This window comes from Eptesicus fuscus, chromosome 6, assembly GCF_027574615.1.
Source record: "Eptesicus fuscus isolate TK198812 chromosome 6, DD_ASM_mEF_20220401, whole genome shotgun sequence".
NCBI classification, from domain to species: Eukaryota; Metazoa; Chordata; class Mammalia; order Chiroptera; family Vespertilionidae; genus Eptesicus; species Eptesicus fuscus.
In genome coordinates, this window is record NC_072478.1 from 80,429,277 (window position 1) to 80,448,106 (window position 18,830).

At 45.4% G+C, this 18,830-nt stretch overlaps 2 protein-coding genes across 4 annotated transcripts in view; both read left to right on the forward strand.

The window, feature by feature from the left end:
• Nucleotides 1-324: 324 nt before the first annotated feature.
• On the forward strand, nt 325-2,787 carry LOC129149343 (protocadherin gamma-A2-like). The gene has a single exon (XM_054717018.1). The coding sequence runs from the start codon at nt 325-327 to the stop codon at nt 2,785-2,787; it is 2,463 nt and encodes an 820-aa protein (XP_054572993.1).
• A 2,679-nt stretch (nt 2,788-5,466) lies between these two features.
• LOC103285685 (protocadherin gamma-C3) overlaps nt 5,467-18,830 on the forward strand; it is a 141,317-nt gene continuing 127,953 nt past the window's right edge. The window contains exon 1 of one of the 3 annotated variants that reach the window (XM_028146828.2): nt 5,467-7,904. In XM_028146828.2, coding sequence (XP_028002629.2) covers nt 5,484-7,904 — 2,421 coding nt within the window. In that variant the 5' untranslated portion in view covers nt 5,467-5,483. Of the gene's footprint in view, nt 7,905-10,959; nt 13,375-15,621; nt 18,104-18,830 lie in introns of those variants that run through there. The other 2 variants (XM_054717969.1, XM_028146806.2) reach the window with 2 other exon arrangements.

The window sequence follows — 18,830 nt, forward strand, 5'->3', positions numbered from 1 at the left end:
CAAAACTAACATAAACATCAAGGGTTTGCCTGATAGAGTGCAGATATTACTTAGGCCTCTGGGCGTCGCTGTTGACCACCCAAGAAGTAAAAGCCCGCTAGACACTCGATCCTACACTACGCCGGCTACAACACAGAGGGCTGCGCATTTGGCCCCCAAGCTTCCGGGCGGCTAAGAAATTCAGTCCAGCCGCCCTCTTGTTCTCTCCACTGTGAGCTGGGTCCCGTGAGTGCTGGTTCCATTCCCCAGACCTTGAGGAAGGAAGATTGGAATCCCGCACTGGATGCTGGAAGTTGCCTCGGAGAAAAGATTGCAGCGGAAGAAATGGCGGTTCTGCAAAAGTTGCCACAACGCAGAAGGCTGGTCCTGCTGTGTCTCCTTTCGGCGGCCCTGTGGGCGGCTGGGGTTGGGCAGATGCGTTACTCTGTGCCAGAAGAGGTCGACAAAGGCTCCTTCGTGGGCAACATCGCCAAGGACTTGGGTTTGGAGCCCCTGGCACTGGCAGAGCGCGGAGTCCGCATCGTCTCCAGAGGTAGGACGCAGCTCTTTGCTCTCAATCCGCGAAGCGGCAGCTTGGTCACCGCGGGCAGGATAGACCGGGAGGAGCTCTGTGCTCAGAGTGCTAGCTGTCTGGTGAATTTTAACATTCTCGTGGAAGATAAATTGGCTATTTATTCAGTAGAGGTGGAAATAACAGATATAAATGATAATGCCCCTCGCTTTGGAGTAGAGGAACTGGAGCTAAAAATCAGTGAAACAACTTCTCCGGGATTCCGAATTCCTCTAAAGAGTGCTCATGATGCGGACATACAAAAGAACACCCTCCAAAAGTACGAACTTAACCCCAATGACCACTTCTCCCTGGACGTGCGAAACGGGGCGGATGGGAACAAGTACCCGGAGCTGGTGCTGGAGCGCGCCCTGGACCGCGAGGAAGAGGCTGTTCACCACCTGGTTCTCATGGCTTTGGACGGGGGCGACCCGGTCCGATCTGGCACCTCCCGTATCCGCGTTATGGTCCTGGATGCGAACGACAACGCGCCTGTCTTTACACAGCCCGAGTACCACGTAAGTGTTCCAGAGAATATGCCCGTCGGCACGCGGATACTCACAGTGACCGCCACTGACGCAGATGAGGGATACAACGCTCAAGTGGCATATTTTCAAGAGAAAAACCCTGGAAAATCCTCAGAGGTATTTGAGGTTAAGTCAGCATCTGGAGATATAACGATTATAAAAAGTCTAGATTATGAGGATGCAAAATTTCATGAAATTGATATTGAAGCTCAGGATGGTCCAGGCCTTCTGACCAGAACGAAGGTTACTGTCACAGTTCTGGACGTGAACGACAATGCCCCAGAATTTTACATGACCACTGCTACCAGCTCAATCTCTGAAGACTCTCCTCCAGGAACCATAATTGCACTTTTCAATGTGCATGACAGAGACTCTGGGCAGAATGCGTTTATCACATGTTCACTCCCAGAGAACCTTCCTTTCAAGTTAGAAAGGTCAGTGGACAATTACTACCGGCTGGTTACAACCAGAGCCCTTGACAGAGAACAGTTTCCCTCTTACAACATCACTGTGACCGCTAAAGATGGAGGGAACCCATCTCTGTCTACGGATGCTCACGTTTTGCTGCAGGTGGCAGATATCAATGACAACCCGCCCACCTTCCTTCACACTTCCTACTCTGCCTACATTCCTGAAAACAACCCCCGAGGCGCCTCCATCATTTCTATGACAGCTAGTGACCCCGACAGCGACCACAATGCCCAGGTAACTTATTCCTTGACTGAGTACACCCTTCAGGGAGCGCCCCTGTCATCCTACATCTCCATCCACTCTGACACCGGTGTCCTCTATGCGCTGCGCTCCTTTGACTACGAACAGTTCCGAGAACTTCAGCTGTGGGTGACAGCACAGGACAGCGGGGACCCACCGCTCCGTAGCAACGTGTCTCTGAACCTGTTTATTCTGGATCAGAATGACAACACACCAGAGATTCTGTATCCTGCACTCCCCACCGATGGTTCCACCGGCATGGAACTGGCGCCTCGCTCCGCAGAACTCGGATATCTGGTGACCAAGGTGGTGGCAGTGGACAGAGACTCTGGCCAGAACGCCTGGCTGTCCTACCGCCTGCTCAAGGCCAGCGAGCCAGGGCTGTTCACGGTGGGGCTGCACACAGGAGAGGTGCGCACTGCGCGGGCCCTGCTGGACAGAGATGCGCTCAAGCAGAGCTTGGTGGTGGCTGTTCAGGACCATGGCCAGCCCCCTCTCTCTGCCACTGTCACACTCACTGTGGCTGTGGCTGACAGCATCCCAGATGTCCTGGCTGATCTGGGTAGCCTTGAACCCTCCGCGGACCCTGACGCCTCGGACCTCACTCTGTACCTGGTGGTGGCAGTGGCTGCTGTCTCCTGCGTCTTTCTAGCCTTTGTCATCATCCTGCTGGCGCTCAGGTTGAGGCGCTGGCACACGTCACGTCTGCTCCAGGCTTCAGAAGGCGGGTTGGAGGGCCTGCCTGCCTCGCATTTTGTGGGCGTGGACGGGGTGCAAGCTTTCCTGCAGACCTATTCCCACGAGGTCTCTCTCACGGCGGACTCGCGGAAGAGTCACCTGATCTTCCCGCAGCCCAATTATGCTGACACGCTCATCAGCCAGGAGAGCTGCGAGAAAAGGGATTTTCTATCTGCACCTCAGTCTTTACTTGAAGATAAAGGAGAAGAAACATTTCCTCAGGTAAACTTTCTTCACAATATGCTTATGAGCTATCACTAAAATAAATAAAATTGCCTATTTACTTAGCTTCCTCCACTGTTTACCATATTTCTTCCATTTCACATATTTCCTTAATAATATATTCAATTTTTAGGATATGAGTCCTGGTGAATTATTTCTCCCTACTTCTAAGTTTTCACACTCTGTAAGGGGGAAGAGGGGCTAGAATCATAGTGTCATAAGTATAAATCAGGAGTTAGTAGGTAAAGATGATATGTAAGTTCTCAAAAGAACATTGGGAACTGGGGCTACTGGATTCTTATACATTCTTTCCCATCTTTGGGTAAATCACCTCATCTACCTAGGTTAATAATTCTTTCTCTCTTAACAATATGAAGATTGATTTTATCTTTACTCAAGTGCTTTAAAAATTAAGGTTTTTATATTTGGATTACTTTATGAATAATGAAACACTTTATTTGGTTAGTTGCTTCTCACTCAATCTTATTTTTCCTTCAGTTTGGCAGTGAGGTTCTTTATTTTATTTTATTTGCATGGTCTTCCCTATTTAAAAGATAGAAATTTAGAAACATCAATGCTTCATCATGTTTCAGGAAGATATGTCATGGTATTTCTGCTTAGTTAAAATTCTCATTCATCTCTAGATTAACTAGGTGTTCCTTGAAGAAGTGATTGAATTATTGTTTGCTCTATAATAAATAGGTAGTATAATGGTAAGCACATTTCTCTTTGATGTTTTTTATTTTTCTCACATCTTATAATCATACTAGAGGCCCGGTGCACGACATTTGTGCACTGGGGGGGGAGGTCCCTCAGCCCAACCTGCGCCCTCTCACAGTCTGGGACCCCAACAGCTAATGACCTGAGGGGTCCTTAGTGTTGCCACAGAGGTGAGAGAGGCTCCTGCCACCACCTCTGTGCTCACCAGCAGTGAGCCTGGCTTCCGGCTGAGCGGTGCTCCCCCTGTGGGAGTGCACTGACCACCAGGGGGCAGCTCCTGCATTGATCGTCTGCCCCCTGGTGGTCAGTGTGCATCATAGCAACAGGTCGTTCTACCATTTGGTGGATTTTCATATTAGCCTTTTATTATATAGGATTGCCTTCTTATCTTTAAAAATAATATATATCCTCAAGGGAGTTGGAGATTATGTCCATAATTGCCCCTAAAATCCTCCTTATAAATCCCTCTTTTCAAACTTTTCTATTTATAGCACCTATATAATACATTCCCAATCCTGCCATGGATGGCTCCTCAGTCCCTCTCAGAAACCATGGCTTTCCTTCCCCATTCCTTTTTCCATGTTGGCTTTTAGTATGTTATCACATATTTAATCATGGAATAAAGAATGCACTAATATTCTATGTAACTGACATTATTTTTATTTTTATTTTTATTTGTAAATAATCATGTACTAACTGAGTCTTGTATTTAATGGTATCATCATCTTTCAAGGTTCTGTGATTATTTATACTTAAGGGCATCTGAAGGAAAATAGATCTGAGACAATGTATTCCATTGTGTTATGAGATAAAATTGTAACTCTTTGTGGAATAATATAACATCTTGTAGGTAATTAATAAGTTAATTGAGGAAAATTAAACACAGTTTCTTTTAGTGTGTATAGTAACTTCGCAAGAATGCCTTAAACCTAGGTATATAATGCATCATAATTGAAATGACAACTATATTGTATTCTTATTTTGTGCTTGGAAAGGAAAACACACAGGAAAAAAAGGGGGGTTTCTGGAACATAAAACAAATGTTTATCTCCACTGGGTGGGTCTTTAAAAACCCTCCTCACACTCTAGTTTTGAGCAAAGTGAACTACGTTTAGTACCCTGGAGTTCTGTGATTTCTCACTCACGTCGAAGTCCTGCCATGCTGTTCTCTCATTCCAGGCCTTTCCCCTGATCCACTCCTCTCATGTTTTTTGGGAAAGCCTTTGCTAAACTCCAAGTCCAGAATGACAGTGCACTGTCATTTATTGTTTGCTTTTATATCTTCATAATATCTGTGAAGGAAGTGACTTGTCCATATTGTTCATCTGAAATCCCCAGGTATTGTCTGACACCCAATTATATGTTTGTTTAATGAATTGGTTAAATAAAAATATTAAAACTAAAATGTTAGGCTATTAGGGACAAACTTCAAGAGGCATAATTTACAAATATGGCTTATGTTTCTGTGTGGTTCTTAAACTTTGAATATCTTGAAACAATAACTCCAGCATGTTTGAAGCAATTTTGATGACATTAAGGTTAGTTCATGGCTTCCAGAGGAAATAACTTGAAGTCACATCCTTTAACATAAAGCGTTCAATTATGTGAAACAAACACCAATCCTTCTACCTCTTATAAAAATGATTTTGGGTGTTGGGAAACTTTAAAAATACAAATTTGTCCACAATAAATATACATATATATTTTTAATACAAATTTGAGTTTGCCTGAGAGGGTGCAATAAACGGTTAGGCCTCTGAGCGTCGCTGTTGACCACTCAAGGAGGAAAATGCAACAGGAAAGCTAGTCCACCATTTCCTTGTTTCTAAAAAGCAAAAGGAGTCAGCAAATCAGACTCAGAAGATCCAGGGCTGCTACGCTCACCTGTCGGTCTACCAGCTCTGTGACCTATGAATTAGGCCCATGAAGGGCTTATTTCATTGAGAAAATAAGAGTGGATTCCATCGTGGGAAGTTGGGACTGGATACAGAAAAAAATAATTCACCAAAAAGGAAATGACCAATTATCTGATCGGAAACAGCGCAGGACTGACCCTGCTGTGCGCGCTCCTGGGGACGCTGTGCAGGACTGGATCGGGGCAAATCCGGTACTCGGTGCTGGAGGAGCTGGACAAAGGCTCCTTCGTGGGCAACATCTCCAAGGACCTGGGGCTGAAGCCTCCGGAGCTGGCAGAGCGCGGAGTCCGCATCGTCTCCAAAGGTAGGACGCAGCTCTTTGCTCTGAACCCTCGAAGTGGCAGCTTGGTCACGGCGGGCAGGATAGACCGGGAGGAGCTCTGTGCTCAAAGCACGCGGTGTCTAGTAAAACTTAACATCCTGGTTGAAGACAAACTGAAAATTTTTGAAGTAGAAATAGAAATTAAAGACATTAATGATAATGCTCCTGATTTTCTGATAGAGGAATTGGAAATAAAAATTGGTGAACTAACGGCTCCTGGAACTCGATTTCCGCTAAAAACTGCATTTGACCCAGATGTGGGCATAAACTCTCTGCAAAACTACCAGCTCAGCCCCGATGACTACTTCTCCCTGGCTGTGAAGATTGTCTCTGATGGAGCCAAGTACCCAGAGCTGGTGCTGGAGCAGGCTCTGGACCGCGAGGAAAAGAAAGTTCACAAGCTTGTCCTCATTGCTTCTGATGGTGGGGACCCTGTTCACTCTGGCAACTTGTACATCCAAGTGATAGTTCTGGATGCGAATGACAACCCACCAGTATTTACCCAGCCTGAGTATCGAGTAAGTGTTCCGGAGAACTTGACAGTGGGCACTCTGCTGCTCACTGTGAATGCCACTGACCCTGATGAGGGATTCAATGCGCAAGTGTCCTACATACTAGATAAAATGCCTGGGAAAATTGCTCAGATTTTTCATCTCAACTCAGTGACTGGAGACATATCCATATTAAAAAGTCTAGATTACGAGGATGCAATATTCTATGAAATTAAAATTGAAGCACAAGATGGACCAGGTCTCCTCTCAAAAGCCAAGATTCTAGTCACAGTTCTGGATGTGAATGACAACGCCCCAGAAATTACAATCACTTCTTTCGCAGGATCAGTTTCAGAAGATGCTACTGCAGGAAGAGAAGTTGCCCTTGTCAATGTGCATGACCGGGATTCTGGTCAAAATGGGCAAGTCACGGTTTTTGTCCTGGGAAATATGCCATTTAACTTGGAAAAATCAATAGACCAATATTACCGCCTAGTGACAGCCAGATCCCTGGACCGGGAACAAGTTTCTGAATATAACATCACTCTGAGAGCAACAGATGGAGGAAGTCCACCACTGTCTACAGACACTCACATCATGCTACACGTGGCAGACATCAATGACAACCCACCTGCCTTCACTCATGCCTCCTACTCTGCCTATGTTCCAGAAAACAACCCCAGGGGAGCCTCCATCTTCACTGTGACCGCCCAGGACCCTGACAGCATCAAGAATGCCCACATCACTTATGCACTGGCTGAGGATACCATTCAGGGGGCGCCTCTCTCCACTTATGTCTCCATCAACTCTGACACAGGAGTCCTCTACGCTCTTCGATCCTTTGACTATGAACAGGTTAGAGACCTGAAAGTACTGGTGACAGCCAGTGACAGCGGGGACCCCCCTCTCAGCAGCAACATGTCTCTAACCCTGTTCATACTGGACCAGAATGACAATGCACCTGAAATCCTCTACCCCATTATCCCCACAGATGGTTCCACTGGTGTGGAACTGGCGCCCCGGTCTGCAGAGCCAGGCTACTTGGTAACTAAGGTGGTGGCAGTGGACAGAGACTCAGGCCAGAACGCCTGGCTATCCTACCGCCTGCTTAAGGCCAGTGAGCCAGGGCTTTTCATGGTTGGGCTGCACACGGGTGAGGTATGCACTGCTCGGGCCCTGCTGGACAGAGATTCACTCAAGCAGAGCCTAGTGGTGGCAGTCCAGGATCATGGCCAGCCCCCTCTCTCAGCCACAGTCACTCTCACTGTGGCTGTGGCTAACAGCATCCCAGATGTGTTGGCTGACTTGGGCAGTCTTGAGATCCCTTCGACTCCAGAGGCCTCAGACCTCACTCTGTACCTGGTGGTGGCAGTGGCTGCGGTCTCCTGTGTCTTCCTTGCCTTTGTTATCATCCTGCTGGCACTCAGGCTGAGGCGCTGGCACACATCTCGTCTGCTCCAGGCTTCAGGAGGTGGGTTGGCAGGTGTGCCCACCTCACACTTTGTGGGCATGGATGGGGTGCAGGCTTTCCTGCAGACCTATTCCCATGAGGTCTGCCTCACTGCTGACTCGGGGAAGAGTCACCTGATCTTCCCCCAGCCCAACTATGCTGACACACTCATCAGCCAGGAGAGCTGTGAGAAAAGCGAGCCACTTTTGATAACTCACGATTTACTCGAAGCAAAAGGAGACCCCAAGCTACTTCAGGTGAGTTTCTTTCTTTCTTCTTCTAATATTATAAAGAACAATTATGCTAGTGTGGTTATTATAAACCTTATATAAGCTTAGTCCTGTTGTTTAAATATTTGTTTTTCTCTCCTTCTGGACCTATGGTAGGGCTACATGTCCTGGCCTAGTGTAACTGAGAGGGCCTAGGAACTAGTTCTGGCCAAGACCTTGTAAATGGAAGAAGGTGTGTCACTACCTGGAGGGAACTCTAATTGCCATTGTGGGAATTTCCAGATCTCTAAGATATTCTTTGAAATTGTGATTGCTCCTTCTATCTGAGTCCTTGGTTAGATGAGAGATGAGTCCTGTGGTTACCCAACATTGACCTATACCTGTGACAAATAGACATTTTTCATTTAAAATCCCTGTGGTTTGAAGTTCGTCACTCCAGCCTACTTAGCCTATCCTGACTGATACAAACTACTAAATGTATATATATTTAGTTAGTTAGTTTAGGCTCCCATAAAATGATGCTTAACTCCTTTCAAGCAAGACCACACTCTTTATCTCAATGACATAAAAATTGTAGGATAAAAAAATGTAGTTGATCACATTGTTTTTATTGGCTTGTAGTCCCTATTATGTATGCTGAAAATGAGTGGTGTATTCATATTGATTGAAACTGTTTTCCTGAAGATGGGCAGTTCAATTGCCTAAACTGTTATGAGCTTTGGAGTGGTATTTCTTATCCTTTGAGAAGGATAAAAAATGTAAAGAGATATGTCTTGGCCTTTGCAGATTTCCAGGCCATATGCTGCAATAATGAAATAGGAGTCTACAACTGTCTTTGGCCAGAAATTGCTGGCCAATTTATAAAATTACTTTCATCCATAAAATCACATCAGAGAGTCATCCAAAGTTAGACCAAACTATATTTCATTAGAGCTCAAACAAAGGAACAGATATCTCTCTTAATATATTAGGAAGAGTTACATTCAAAAGTGTGTGACAACAGGGCCTGAACAAAATAACTGAAAGCAGAGAAGGGTGTATTCTCACTCAAACATGCAAATACACACAGGAAAAATGCACATAACCTTTGGAATATCTTTTTTAGGAAAAATTTTTATAATATTAATATCACTTTCCTTGTAAGAAGAAAAAGTATATTAAATGGCTAGTGTCAGGAGAACTTTAGAGGTTCAAAGATAATTTTCTAAGAATTCCATGTAAAACATAACCTACATAGATGTTGTGAAGATGCAGAGAGAATACAAAGGCAGTGCAATTTTCATCTACGTGTATAGATAATAAAAGGTTTCCAACATCCTTTTTTCACTAAAAAGTATTTTTTAAAGGATAGGCAAGAATTCGTTACAAGAGAAAGGGAGAAAATTCTAATGAAAGGAAGAAAAAGTATAAAGGCATGAAGTAGGGAAAACAAAGGAGAAGATGTCTTAGGAAAACAGGTCTGTTTTGCCTGGAGTGTAAGATGAGTCTGGTTCAGTACCGCAAATTGTAGAACAAATTGTTGGGTTGATATCTATTTGATAGTGCATTTGTTTGTTTTTGTTAACCAAGATCAGTTCAAGAATTACAGGTAAGTTCTAAAATGGAATGTGTAAATATTCTCACTGCCTTTCCAAGATTAAAACTAGTGATCAAGTCAAACTCATTTCATTTATTAATGGTATACATTGGCTGGAGCTGAAAATTGACATTATGGAGTATTGCATACATGTTCATATAATAAAGAAGCATTGGTTTCATAAAGATAAATATGTCTGCCCTAGCTGGTTTGGCTCACTGGATAGAGCATCAGCCTGCGAAGTGATGGGTCCCAGGTTCAATTCTGGTCAAGGGCACATGCCCTCATTGTAGGCTCGATCCCCAGTAAGGGGTGTGTGCAGGAGGCAGCCGATCATTGATTCTCTCTCATTATTGATGTTTCTCTCTCCCTCTCCTTTCCTCTCTGAAATCAATAAAAAAAATATATTTTAAAAATAAAAATAAATAAATAAATATGGTTTACACAAGATTCAGCTTTATAAATGCATGTATGGCCATCACTACAGTTTGGCTCAGTGGATAGAGCGTCAGCCTGCAGACTGAAGGGCCCCGGGTTCAGTTCCCACCAAGGGCACATGCCTGGGTTGTGGGCTCGATCCCCAGTAGGGGGCGTGCAGGAGGCAGCCGATCAATGATTCTCTCTCATCATTGATGTTTCTATCTCTCTATCCCTCTCCCTTCCTCTCTAAAGTCAATAAAGAAATATATTTTTTAAAAATAAATGCATGTATGTGTACCCAAATTCTAAATTGGTCTCTTTAACAACACATCCAAGCTCTGCTGCACATAACAGGAAGATTATGCTTTAAGAAGATAAGCAATACATTAAAACAAACCTAGGAACTTGACTCACTCTTTTTTTGCAAAAACTATATCTTTGAAAAGTATTACATATGGAATTGATGAAGTATATATGGAGGGAGTTAAAATACTAAATAAGGGAGGTTATGAATTACAAAAATGTAAGGATCATAATCCACTAAAATGAGGATAAAAGCCAGTAACTTACTTTGTTACATCCATACTAGTCAAACCAATTTTATAAATACAATGAAATTACTGAAGATATTTTTGCCCAAAGCTGAAAAACAAGGCTGTATGCCTTATGAGATATTTTAATGGAAAAAAAAGTTGTTAAATGGTGGCAAGGTTTATGAGATGAACAAAACAGAAAATCTCACATTTAAAGGGAAAACTTTATTTGTTCTTTCAAATAAATAAAAGGCAAAGTGCATAGATTCAAGAGCTTATATTTTAGGAATAGCTACGCAATATGTAGTTTTCCCAGACAACCTCCAGGTGCCGCTATTGACCAAAGGGAAGAAAGGGGTTCTTAGTTCGCCAGAGCTTCCGGTAGAGTGCTTTCTAGCTTTGCCTGCGCACAGCAGAAACGGACCCGCTCCTGTGCACTTGGAAGCACGTAACAAGTCCTACACTCAAGTCACAAATGTCCAGGGGGCTGTCGTTGATTTTTTAAACATCCCAGAGACATCTGGAGAAGAAGCTTCCCCATTGAGTTCAAGAAATGCAAAGGAGCTTTAGGGAAGCTGAAAGGATGAAAAGTCAGGTACAGTTTCTCTTCTTGCTGTCTTTGTTGTGCGGGGCCATCTCCCAGCAGATCCAGTACGTAATTCCAGAGGAGCTGGCCACGGGATCAAGGGTGGGGAACCTCGCCAAGGATCTGAGGCTCAGTGTCCAGGACTTGCCAGCTCGAAAACTGCGGGTTAGTGCAGAGGAATTTTTCAACGTGAGTGCGGAGAATGGGGATTTGTTGGTGAGCGGTAGGATAGATAGAGAGAAGATTTGTGGGAGAAAATCTGAGTGTGCGCTGGAATTTGAAATGGTCGCTGAAAACCCAATGAATGTGTTCCATGTGATTGTTGCAATCCAAGATATTAATGACAATGCACCACGTTTCATTGCAAAAGGGATTGACTTAGAAATCTGTGAGTCAGCCGTACCAGGGGTAAAATTCCCCCTAGATTCTGCACAAGATGCAGATGTAGGAAGTAACTCACTGAAAGTTTACACCATCAAGCCCAATGACCACTTCTCTCTGGCAACGAAGGAAAGCCCTGATGGAAGTAAATACCCAGAATTACTGCTGGAAAAGCCTCTGGACAGAGAACAGCAGAGCTCCCACCACTTAATCCTGACTGCCATGGATGGCGGGGACCCTCCTCGAAGTGGCACCACCCAGATCCAGATCCTGGTCACCGATGCCAACGATAATGCTCCGGTGTTCAGCCAGGACACGTACAGAGTTAGACTCCAAGAAAATATGCCCCGGGGAACCTCCGTACTGCGCGTGAAGGCAACTGACCAGGATGAGGGTGCTAATGCACAGATCACCTATGCCTTCCTCAATGCCCCAACAAGCACCAACCTTCTCTTCAACCTCAATCCAAATACTGGTGACATCACAACCAATGGAACAGTGGACTTTGAAGAGACAAGTATGTATATGTTGGCTGTAGAAGCCAAGGATGGAGGTGTACACACAGCTCACTGCAGTGTTCATATTGAAATTGTCGATGAGAATGACAATGCTCCAGAGGTGACATTCATGTCCTTTTCTAACAAGATTCCTGAGGACTCAGACCTTGGAACCGTAATAGCCCTCATTAAAGTGCGAGACCAGGATTCTGGGCAAAATGGTCTGGTGGCATGCTATATTCAGAAAGAAGTTCCCTTCAGATTAGAATCCACCTCCAAGAATTATTACAAGCTGGTGATTGACAGTGCTCTAGACCGGGAGCAGATAGCAGAGTACAATGTCACCGTCACAGCCACCGACAAGGGCAAGCCGTCCCTCTCCTCCAGCACAAGCATCACCCTACACATTGGTGACATTAACGACAACACTCCAGTTTTCCACCAAGCTTCCTACGTGGTTCACGTGGCTGAGAACAACCCGCCCGGGACCTCTATTGCCCAAGTCAGCGCCTCCGACCCCGACCTGGGACCCAATGGCCAGGTCTCCTACTCCATCGTGGCCAGCGACCTGGAGCCACGGGCGCTGTCGTCCTACGTGTCCGTGAGCGCGCAGAGCGGGGTGGTGTTCGCGCAGCGCGCCTTCGACCACGAGCAGCTGCGCGCCTTTGAGCTGACGCTGCAGGCGCGCGACCAGGGCTCGCCCGCGCTCAGCGCCAACGTGAGCCTGCGCGTGCTGGTGGGCGACCGCAACGACAACGCGCCCCGGGTGCTGTACCCGGCGCTGGGGCCCGACGGCTCGGCGCTCTTCGACACGGTGCCGCGCGCCGCGCAGCCGGGCTACCTGGTCACCAAGGTGGTGGCGGTGGACGCGGACTCGGGACACAATGCCTGGCTGTCCTACCACGTGCTGCAGGCCAGCGAGCCCGGACTCTTCAGCCTGGGGCTGCGCACGGGCGAGGTGCGCACAGCCAGAGCTTTGGGCGACCGGGACGCGGCCCGCCAGCGCCTCCTGGTGGCCGTGCGGGACGGGGGACAGCCACCCCTGTCAGCCACCGCCACGCTGCTGCTGGTCTTTGCTGACAGCCTACAAGAGGCGCTGCCAGACCTCAGCGAAAGTCCTCAGCCCTCTGACCCCCAGGCTGAGCTGCAGTTCTATCTGGTGGTGGCCTTGGCCTTGATCTCCGTGCTCTTCTTCCTCGCAGTGATTCTGGTGGTTGCCCTGCGCATTCGACGCTCCTCTAGCCCCACCACCTGGGGCTGCTTTCAGCCTGATGTTTGCTCTAAGTCTGGCCCCGTGGTTCCAGCCAACTATAGTGAGGGGACTTTGCCCTATTCCTACAATCTGTGCGTTGCCTCGAATCCAGCAATGACCAAATTAAATTTTTCTAACCTGACCCCGGAAATGGCTCCCCCTCGGGATCTCCTGTGCGAGGATCCTTCTGTGGATGTATGTGCCAATAATGAAGACCCCCAAATCGCTTATGACTCTCCTTTTCCCTCACACGTGAGTTTCTTTAAATCTTAAATTTTATATATTGTATTTTATTCTCAGTGTGCATAATTAGTTTTGGTCTTTGTCCATTGTTCTAGTAGTGGTAGTAGGAGCGGAGGTGTATTGGATGGGTGGAAATGGGTCTCTTGATTGCTCAGTGCTCTTGGCAATTACCTAACTACTACTTCTCAATCGGCACCATTGGCATTTCTGTATGGTCAGCAAATCTTCCTAAAGAGAGCTGTTCTTGGTTGTAGCTGCTTTTAGTAATAGCACTACCCTTTCTTAGTTGATGTGTGATACTGTTATTTTCAAGCATTTTACTCTATAAAGTACTGGCAGTTCTTTCTCCTTAAGTTAAACTTTATGTTCATCTCATCAAATAATCCTAGTTCTTATATTTCTTGCTTGCATTGTGTATTTCTATTTTTAGATGTTTTTATTGACTTTAGAGAGAGAAGAAGGGAGAGGGGGAGAGAGAAACATCTATTGGTTGCCTCCCATAGGCACCCCGACTCACACCAGGGATTGAACCTGAAACCTGAGCATGTTCCCTGACCTGGAACCCAACCAGAGACCTTTTGGTGCAGGGAAGGACACTCAACCAACTAAGCCACACTGGTCAGGGCTGTAATGTGTATTTTTAATGTAGTTTTCCAATCATTAAGTTTCTTATCACTTATCACAAGTAGCAAAGACTGTCAGATCTACATTTGAATCACTACCTTTGGGTCAACTTTATCCCACTTCATAATCTCATTCAGGAATAATTTTCTTAACCCTTCTTTAATAATTTATTTTATTCTACTTTGTCACCGTTATAATAAACACAATAGATATTTTTATAAAGCCTTTTCTATGTTTTGCTTTCTAGTATAGGTGTCTGAGAAAAGAATCAATTTTTCAAAACATCTTGTTTCCTCCCAGTCCCCAGAAATTTGTGGGTCCTTTGAGAAGTGTGAAAAATACCTTTAACCTACTCTACAAATTCTGAAGATTTAAAAACTCTGAGTAGTTAATGGACTTTTGTGTCTGGTTAAAATTTATGAGTAATTTCTAGATGTTATTTATTATGTGAGGAATAATCTAAAGAACTGGGTACTTGCTGCTGTATCTCAAGTTTTCTCAAATTAGTAAATTACTTAAATAAGAAAACTATGAAACATGCAATGACTATATATACTAAAATGTTTCCTTTTACTGGTTATTTCTAAAATCAAAGCTAAAGTAAACTTAGAAACGGTGGTAAAGTAGTACCTTCCCGATGTGTCCTTATGTGAAAAAGATCACTGAAACATTGTCTGCTCTTTATAGTGCTTCATTCTAACTTTTCTGCCTTCTTATCTTTGGTTTTTATTTTTAAGATCAGAGTTTTTTACCCATTGTTTTAGGTTTTGCAGTTGCATTAGTAACTCATTTATTAAACTCTGACAAACTATTTGCTGCATGCTCTATGAAAGGTGGTGCTCTAAAGTGTGAGGATGCACTCTGAACATGATAGTCACAGACATAGCCCTTGGCCTAGAAACTTGATGAGCAAATTCTCTTCCCAAACCTATCCCTATATTTTCTAATCACATTGATACAGGCATAAGACTAGCTCTTGAACAGTAGATATTTTCTTACAAGGGAACTAAAAGATTTCCATTCTAGAAAATCCATTCATGTGAGGAAACTTGTTTCTGCATAGGTTGGGACTAGAGCCCAGATTTGCAACTCCCCAGACACTGGCTTTTCACCCGTTCTTCCATTCTTCAAGTACATCCTTGTTCCCAGGATAGATAAATGTGTCTCTTACACAATACACTGTCCTGAAAATGGACTATGAGAATAAATAATGCATAAACTTAAAAGGGGTGGAAAAAATCTTAGCAAAAAACAATATCATATTTTCTCTGGACAATTAATTACTTTATAGGGCTTATTGTACAGAAAGATTTTGATTGTTTATTTTCATTGCAAATAAAACAATAGGAATTCGACTTCGACTTTTATTCTTTTGGGGGAGATAGGATACGGAAAATAAATGGTGCACAGAGAGGATGCTTTACCAAAACTAGATTGCAATAACAGGCTAGGACTCTGGGTGTCGCTGTTCACCGATGGGGAAAAGACAACCAGTAATTTAATCCGAAACACAAAATCTCTGCATCACAAAGCACTGACCCTGGGGCTTTACAAAAGCTTCTAACTGGATTCCCAGAACTCCCAACAGCCAACGGTGAAAGTAACTATCTTGGACCGCGCAGATCCTGGGACTCCTTAGGCCTCCACCGAGGGAAAAGCTAAGCGCAAGCTTCTCCGCGGCGGCGCTGTAATGGCGGCTCCTCTTTATCGTCCAGTCTGGCACCGGTTAGTTGGGATTTGCCTTCTCCTAGGGGCCCTATGGGAAATTCGGGCCGAACAGATCCGCTACTCGGTGCCTGAGGAGCTAGAGAAAGGCTCCTTCGTGGGCAACATCGCCAAGGACCTGGGCCTGGAGCCCCCGGAGCTGGCGGAGCGCGGAGTCCGCATCGTCTCCAGAGGTAGGACGCAGCTCTTTGCTCTGAACCCGCGAAGCGGCAGCTTGGTCACAGCGGGCAGGATAGACCGGGAGGAGCTCTGTGATAGATCTCCAAAGTGTGTAGTAAGCCTGGAGATTCTTCTGGAGGACAAAGTAAAGATTTTTGGAGTAGAAGTGGAAATAATCGATGTTAATGATAATGCGCCCAACTTTGGGACAGAGCAAAGGGAAATAAAAGTCGTTGAAAATGAAAGTCCTGGGACAAGATTCCCTCTTCCTGAAGCTTTTGATCCGGATGTAGGGGTAAACTCTCTGCAGGGATACCAGCTCAGTTCAAATGCTTACTTCTCCCTGGACGTGCAAAACGGAGCTGATGGGATAAAGTACCCTGAGCTGGTGCTGGAGCGAGCCCTGGACCGCGAGGAAGAGGCAGTTCACCATCTGGTCCTCACCGCCTTCGATGGAGGCGACCTGGCTCGCTCTGGCACTACCAGAATTCACGTAACACTTGTGGATACGAACGACAATGCCCCCCTATTCACTCAGCCCGAGTACCATGTGAGTGTTCGGGAGAATGTGCCCGTGGGCTCCCGAATTCTCACCGTAAAAGCCACTGATCCAGATGAAGGAGCCAATGGAGAAGTGACATATTCTTTCCGGAAAGTAAGAGATAAAATATCCCAGCTATTCCAGTTGAATTCTGTGACTGGGGACCTAACAATATTGGAGGACCTGGATTATGAGGACTCTGGATTCTATGATATAGACGTAGAGGCTCACGATGGTCCTGGTCTCCGAGCCAGAAGTAAGGTACTGGTGACAGTGCTGGATGTAAATGACAATGCTCCAGAAGTGACGGTTACATCTCTCACCAGCTCCATCCAAGAAACCTCTTCCCCAGGCACAGTAATTGCACTTTTCAATGTGCATGATAGTGATTCAGGAGAGAATGGCCTAGTCACATGTTCTATTCCAAGTAATCTGCCATTCACACTTGAAAAGACCTATGGAAATTATTATCGATTGTTGACACACAGAGCTCTGGATAGGGAAGAAGTCTCAGAATATAACATCACAGTAATGGCCACTGACCACGGAACTCCGCCACTGTCTACAGAAACTCACATCTCACTGAAGGTAGCAGACATCAATGACAACCCGCCTGCCTTCCCTCATGCTTCTTACTCTGCCTACCTTCCTGAAAACAACCCCAGAGGAGCCTCCTTTTTATCCATAACCGCCCAGGACCCTGACAGCATTGAGAACGCCAGAGTCACTTACTCCCTGGCTGAGGGCACGCTCCAGGGGGAGCCTCTCTCTTCCTATGTCTCCATCAACTCTGACACAGGAGTCCTGTATGCTCTGCGCTCATTTGACTATGAGCAGGTTAGAGACCTGCAACTACTGGTGACAGCTAGTGACAGTGGGGACCCTCCTCTTAGCAGCAACGTGTCTCTAAGCCTGTTTGTTCTGGACCAGAATGACAATGCACCCGAAATACTGTACCCCTCTCTCCCCACTGATGGTTCCACTGGTGTGGAACTGGCACCCCGCTCTGCAGAACCCGGATACCTGGTGACCAAGGTGGTGGCAGTGGACAGAGACTCAGGCCAGAACGCCTGGCTGTCCTACCGCCTGCTCAAGGCCAGCGAGCCAGGGCTCTTCACGGTGGGGCTGCACACGGGAGAGGTGCGCACTGCGCGGGCCCTGCTGGACAGAGATGCGCTCAAGCAGAGCCTGGTGGTGGCAGTTCAGGACCATGGCCAGCCCCCTCTCTCAGCCACTGTCACTCTCACCGTGGCTGTGGCTGACAGCATCCCAGATGTGTTGGCTGACTTGGGCAGTCTTGAGATCCCTTCGACTCCAGAGGCCTCAGACCTCACTCTGTACCTGGTGGTGGCAGTGGCTGCTGTCTCCTGTGTCTTCCTTGCCTTTGTTATCATCCTGCTGGCACTCAGGCTGAGGCGCTGGCACACATCTCGTCTGCTCCAGGCTTCAGGAGGTGGGTTGGCAGGTGTGCCCACCTCACACTTTGTGGGTGTGGATGGGGTGCGGGCTTTCCTGCAGACCTATTCCCATGAGGTCTGCCTCACTGCTGACTCCAGGAAGAGTCACCTGATCTTCCCCCAGCCCAACTATGCTGACACACTCATCAGCCAGGAGAGCTGTGAGAAAAGCGAGCCTCTTTTGATAACTCAGGATTTACTTGAAACAAAAGGAGACCCCAATCTTCATCAGGTAAGTCAATCTTGCCACCCATAGGCAGATAGCTGTGTCTTTAATTTTATAAGCTCTGATTGTATAAGATGTGTTCCAAATCACATAAGATACTTCTTTTTAGTATTCTATTGTTTTAAAGGGGAGGGGCAGATGATCCTTCAATAATGATTAATAATGGTTACTGCACCTAAAAGGTATTTTTTTTTTACTTACTCTTTGTAGTCTGCATCCAGTAACAGTGTCAGCAACAATTTCTTAATTTTATGTTTCTAACTACCTCAGTTCTTTAAAGTCATTTTTCTTTAAGTCTTATTGAAAGTATCAAAGTGCGAAATAGAAGGCAATTGTGAAAATTCATATTAAAACATTCTCTCTTATGAACCTATTGTTGAATCTGGACTGAGTAATTAAAATTTTTCTATTTTTAAACCCCAGAATATTTTTCTTGAAATTTACTTTTTTTTTTTTACTTGAAAGGGTATTTTCCATTATAATTGAATGATGGCAGTTTATAAATACTGGGGGAAATTTTTAACATTTAGATATACCTTTAACAGTGATAGCTGATCAGTTGGACTGGCATATTGTAAATATTTTGTGGTTGCAGTTTCTGAGATGCACTAGCAGTGACTATGTGTGATTCCTTCTATGCACTTCTGTGATTTCCAAAAATATTGCCCATTTTATTTCAATCATTTCATTTTATAATATCTAAATTACCTATTATGGCATCACTATGAGACCC

Excerpts from the sequence above, each read along its gene's own strand:
- LOC129149343 (XM_054717018.1), top strand. The coding sequence starts at position 325 with ATGGCGGTTCTGCAAAAGTTGCCACAACGCAGAAGGCTGGTCCTGCTG.